The sequence below is a fragment of the Staurois parvus genome, unplaced genomic scaffold, assembly GCF_062004578.1.
Source record: "Staurois parvus isolate SC_StPar_1 unplaced genomic scaffold, SC_StPar_1.0 ptg000147l, whole genome shotgun sequence".
In the NCBI taxonomy this organism is placed as follows: Eukaryota; Metazoa; Chordata; class Amphibia; order Anura; family Ranidae; genus Staurois; species Staurois parvus.
The window spans coordinates 24,471,611-24,477,500 of record NW_028317943.1 but is presented as its reverse complement, the minus strand read 5'-3'; the positions used below and the strand labels follow the sequence as shown (position 1 = coordinate 24,477,500).

The 5,890-nt window shown below is 37.6% G+C and overlaps 1 protein-coding gene across 2 annotated transcripts in view; it reads left to right on the top strand.

Moving 5' to 3' along the window:
- Positions 1-4,357, top strand: part of XPOT (exportin for tRNA) — a 74,417-nt gene extending 70,060 nt beyond the window's left edge. For both annotated transcript variants that reach the window (XM_089674144.1, XM_089674145.1), the window contains 3 exons: positions 805-876; positions 3,439-3,495; positions 3,576-4,357. In XM_089674144.1, coding sequence (XP_089530270.1) covers positions 805-876; positions 3,439-3,495; positions 3,576-3,602 — 156 coding nt within the window. In that variant the 3' untranslated portion in view covers positions 3,603-4,357. The remainder of the gene's footprint in view (positions 1-804; positions 877-3,438; positions 3,496-3,575) is intronic.
- Positions 4,358-5,890: the final 1,533 nt, after the last annotated feature.

The following is a 5,890-nucleotide window of genomic DNA, read 5'->3' as shown; positions in this document are numbered from 1 at the left end:
ATTTTTTTTTTTTTTATATTATTTTTTTATGGAGATGCTCTGTGATCTACAAATACAAAAATGGGATTTTGGGTTATCTGTAAAATCGTACACCACGGGGGAAATCTTTCCCCTCTTCCTTTGTGGTTCATGGCTTGCTACAAAAACTGAAGCCTTGCCTAATGGGCAGGAGTTATTTCTGGAGGGGAATGTTTCCTGTCTTTTTTTGCCAGTGTCCAATCACCTGAAGGTGGCAGTGTAACCCTGACATCATTGCTATGAAGATGCTTTGTGTGCTCAAAGAAAAATTCCCGTTTATGTCCTGAAGTTCTACTTTATTGGAATCCTGTCATGAGAAGAACATGGAGGCTGACACTGTCATCCTTGTTGCCATGTTAAATAACTTCAGTGCTTTGATTTAAGCTTTGGCACATTTATGTGGTGTTGTGCAGGGTTTTTTTTCTTGCCCCATTTTTCATGAGTTTAATATTTTGTTCTGGGCCTGTTCTAAAACTACAGGGTCAGCTTAACAGCCAGACAACTTCTAGTTGACTGGATGTTAGATTGACCTGCTGACTTTACCATTTGGAGTAGTATCAGCTTTTCTGGATGTACATTTGGCCATTGGTGTGTAAAGGAATTATTTGTATGCGTTATGCCACTGTCCTAAATTTGGAATATTTTTTTCCTACTTTTTAGATATGTGATTGACTGAGACATACATCTGTTCTAAGAATGCGCCATCATGCTTTCCACATATCAGAAATTAAAATTACTTCTAGCTGTACTGTGTTTGCTTATTTTACTTTCAATATATTTCTATAGGGACCGGAATGCATACAGTATCTACAGCAAGAATATCTACCATCTTTGCAGGTGGCACCAGAAATTATCCAGGTAAATAAGAAAATGTTGCAAAATATGAGTAATAATATAGGTAAAAATACACAGGTTAAATTTATGCCAGTAGATGCATTTATTGCTTGTTTAAACAAACCATTGCTGGCTCTACACTGTGCTCACAATCGATTCTTTGTTTGCATTAATGTGACATAACACCATTCCTGTAAGCTGCAAAAAATACCTATAGCTTGGGGAGAAACACACAGGGAAATAATGACCTGCTATTCAGTGAAGACTAAGGCCCATTTCACACTGGTGTAGTCCCTTGCGGTGTGTTGTGCATTTCTTTAAAGGGTAACTATAATTGCTACACAAGCATTGTTATATTTTTAAAAATGTATCTTTCCTTTGCAATCTGCAGTGCTGTCATTTGTCTGTAAAATTCATTGCCATATGGCAACTGGAGGCATCCTGTACACAGCTGGTGAACAGAAGGCCTCCTAAAAAGTAATTTCCTGCTTGTACGATTGGCTCGCTGATTTTTCCAGAAGTCTACACTAAGAGAAGTAAAATTTTAGGCACCCCTTCAATAGAAATGTAAGTAACTCTGCAAGGTGTAATCACTTCTAAATTAATGCAGACACTGCAGCTTTTCTAATTAGAACACCAAGTATATTAGCTGATTAATACGGTTGCACCTATACCGGTATCAGTGCTGATACTAAGCATTTGCACGAGTACAAAGGCTCTGAGTCATATAGTAAGTTTGTCATCAGTAGACAAACTCTTACTATAGATATCCAGTATGGGTACACTCCTCCATGTAGCAGTAACTTCACCATATCTGCCAAAAATTCCTGACTGGCTAATGGGATCAGCATATCTTGTGAAAAACTGCAGTACTCCTTGCCCTTAAGAAGTTTTAGGAAGGAGTGACCACATGTTCCAGTAAAAAAAAGTGCTCAAAAGAAAATGGCAAAGTGAACAAAACCCTGCATGTTTCACTCAAAGGCAGAGCTTCGGCGGGGTAATATAAGTGTCAGTGTGTTTTAGGTAAGATTAAAAATAAAAAGCAAAATGTATCTGTGTGCAAACAACAAATGTACACATATGGTATAGTTAAATTCTGCTCCTGACAATTGCATTTTGAATGTTCTTTGGTGGTAAGTTATGGTAATAGCAAGAAATTAATTAAAACCAGGACCTTCACCCAAATATTGAAGTGCCGCTTATCCCCTTTCTGCCTCTAGCCTGTAACTAATTTTCAAACTCTTTCTTTTGGGAGTGTGTATCTTCTGACACATGTCCCAGGACGCTGCAGGACCAATACTCCTAGTGCTGCCTGATGAGCTGACTGAGACATCAGGGTGGGTGCAGTTGGCTCTCACATCCAAGTCACTGGCACCAAGGATCTGTAGCCCATCAAAGGATCTCCTCATTGAAAGACAGCGCTGGACTCCATGGGCTGGTAGGTACCTGTCTGGTTAGCCTATGCCTTGTCATTTCCTTTGTGTTGCATCACAAACATGAGAGTGCTAATGTGATAAAAACACTCACCTTCCAGCATGGTGATCTTTAATTGCTCTGCCTGTTTGAGCTGTAACCTGCACCAATGCTAGACCGAGATACCCAGGGATTGTGGGTTGTATAGTTTCTTCACAGGAAGTGTTCGTTATTAGACTACAGGCAGCGGTCATGCATTGACATGTGCAGTGTAATGTCACATGCCTCATGTTTGAACACAAAAGAACTTCTGACAATGGAATATTAAAAGAAATACTCTGCTATAGTCTGTGCATATAGGGCAACAAATGATACCATGAAGCTACAGCATCGGTGCACATCTTGTGCAGGTGAAAAACACAAGGTACAGGTGGGAAGGTTTAAAAGGCCAAAGGGAGCAAGTAAAAGAAGCTTATTCTTCGGGTTTGCATACAGTTTAACAGACCAGGTTAATGCTGCAGCCTTTTCTAGAAAATAAGGTTCTGTTATTTGTCTGTTAGCTTGCATTGTGCATGCTGTGTCATTGGCATTTGTTTTGTTTTCTGAAACTAGTGAAAAAAGCAGCAGGCTGAATTTTTCTAAACCGTACCCTGCTAAAACGCATTGAAGCTTTCATATTGTGCTCAGTTTAGTTTTTCTAAGATGTGGGAAATATATGAGCATGTTTCCAAGAGAATATCTGCAGAGGCTCAATGGCCTCCTCTTATTCATATTCCTGGCCTAACTTTCACTATATATGGACTATATGCATTTGTTGTTCCAGGTCTTTAGAGTAGTTTTCTTTATATGTATTGTTCACATGCTGCTGTTTGTTCTCTCTGACCACGTACTGTATGTGAGGGGTCGCCTGAAGTTGGTCATTGTACTCTTGAAATGACACATTGTATGCATCTTGACCTGCTACTTATGTGTTGTGAACCTTTTTAAACTTCTATAATAAAAAACAGATTAAATATAAAATTCAGGTAAACTATAACAAATATGAGCCCTTAGTGGTATGCAAAGCTCTTCTGAATACCTGATTGCCATTACTTTCTGTTGCTTACATTTTCAAAATTGTTTTATGATGAGATTTTTTTGCTGAAAAAAAACACATTGTGCTGTGATTTACAGGAGTTTTGTCAAGCTCTTCAGCAACCAGATGCTAAAGTATTTAAGAATTACTTAAAGGTATGTAATGTTTTATTTTTACAGACTGTTTTGACAGTTTGGCACATTAGACAAACACATTTTTTTTTCTTTTTTCCCAGGTCTTCTTTCAAAGGGCCAAACCCTGAGGAATATACTGGAATTTTCATGCGCCTGATACTCAGGACCTCCAGTTATTAATTTATGTAGATTGCTAATTTTGTACATGCCTTTAAACTGGCGTTCTATATGAATGTCACATTGTCATTCAAAACAAAATTCATCATCTTGTAATGAGCTGTAGACCGATCCTACTGGTTACGTGCTACTTGTGGGGGAAAATTTCTCCAGTGACAAGGCGTTGACTCCATCATCTTTCTTTTCTGCCATGTAACAAGCTTATGTTCTGTGTTACATGCACCAATTAAATAAATATATATTCAATTGGACTTTTATTTTGGAATTTAAAAACAGAACTGTAAAAATGAATTGACAGTCAGGAGGCTTTGTATATACTTTTTTTTTATTTTATTGAATTGTAGCTGTTAATCTTGTAAGTTTGAATCTCCTGATGCTTTGCGATATAAATAAAAAAGGATACAGTGAATTTTGTAGATAGTCAAGACAATTGGTTAGAACTGTATCAAAGTCCCTTTCTTTAAGATGTCAACGTATGCACGGACACAATCCAGAAATCGCTTTTATAGATACATGAACTGGACTTGAAATCGATTAAAACCAGAATTCTGGCATAAGCAGTATTTATCAGACACACAAGAAATGGATAGGATCAAGGATAAAACGCAATGCTTGTTGAGATGTCTGAAATTAAATATAAGAGCTCATTCTACAAAATTTTTATAAAAGAAAAAAAACAATAAATTTTATGTAGTCAAAACTGAAATATTTTTGTGTTGTCTTCACCATTTTATTTAGGGATGGCGGTTGTGATAAATGCCCTGTTTGCACAGCATTTTGTTATGGTTTTATGTTAAGTATCTACATCAGTTTTTCATCTTTTTTTTTTTTTTTCCCTCTCATAAGTACTTTTTATCTTTACTGTTTCCACATACTGACAGTATCTAGTTTAAGAGTATAGTAGTTCTTGACAGCGACCCGTGTCCCTCTGTTTTTCTGCAGTCTGTAACCCACTTGAATTATTTCTATACGATGGATATAAAAAGTCTTCACACCCCTGTTAAAATGTTGGGTTTCTGTGATGTAAAAAAAATGAGACAAAGATAAATTATTTTAGAACTTTTTCCACCTTTAATGTGACCTATAAACTGTACAACTCAATTGAAAAACAAACTGAAATATTTTAGGGGAGGAAGTAAACATAAAAAAACTAAAATAATGTGATTGCATAAGCGTGCACACCCTCTTATAACTGGGGATGTAGATGTGTTCAGAATTAAGCAATCACATTCAAAATCATGTTAAATAGGAGTCAGTACACACCTGCCATCATTTAAAGTGCCTCTGATTAACCCCAAATAAAGTTCAACACAGTGAAGACAGTCATCAAGTGGGGAAAATATGGTGCAACAGTGACATTACCGAGAACTGGATGCCCCTCCAAAATTGATGAAAAGACGAGAAGAAAACTGGTCTGGGAGGCTGCCAGGAGGCCTACAGCAACATTAAAGGAGCTGCAGGAATATCTGGCAAGTACTGGCTGTATGGTACATGTGACAACAATCTCCCATATTATTCATATGTCTGGGCTATGGGGTAGAGCGGCAAGACTGAAGCCTTTTCTTATGAACTAAAACATCCAAGCCCGGCTACATTTTGCAAAAACACATCTGAAGTCTCCCAAAAGCATGTGGGAAAATGTGTTTATGGTCTGATGAAACCAAGGTTGAACTTTTTGGCCATAATTCCAAAAGATATGTTTGGGCTGTTTATCTTCAGCTGGAACTGGGGCCTTCGCCAAGGTAGAGGGAACCTTCAGGCTTTTGCTAGAAAGCTGAACATGAAGAAGAACTTCATCTTTTAGCTTTACAACAACCCAAAGCATACATCCAAATCAACAAATAAATGGCTTCACCAGAAGAAGATGAAAGTTTTGGAATGGCCCAACCAGAGCCCAGACCTAAATCCGATCAAATATCTGTGGGGTGATCTGAAGACGGCTGTACACAGGAGATGCCCTCACAATCTGACAGATTTGGAGTGTTTTTTCAAGGAAGAGTGGGCAAATATTGCCAAGTCAGGATGTGCCATGCTGATAGACTCATACCCAAAAAGATGGAATGCTGGAATCACATCAAAAGGTGCTTCAACAAAGTATTAGTTTAAGGGTGTGCACACGTATGCAACCATATTATTTTAGTTTTTTATTTTACTTCCCTCCACCTAAAAGATTTCAGTTGTTGTTCAACTGAGTTGTACAGTTTATAGGTCACATTAAAGGTGGAAAAAGTTCTGAAAT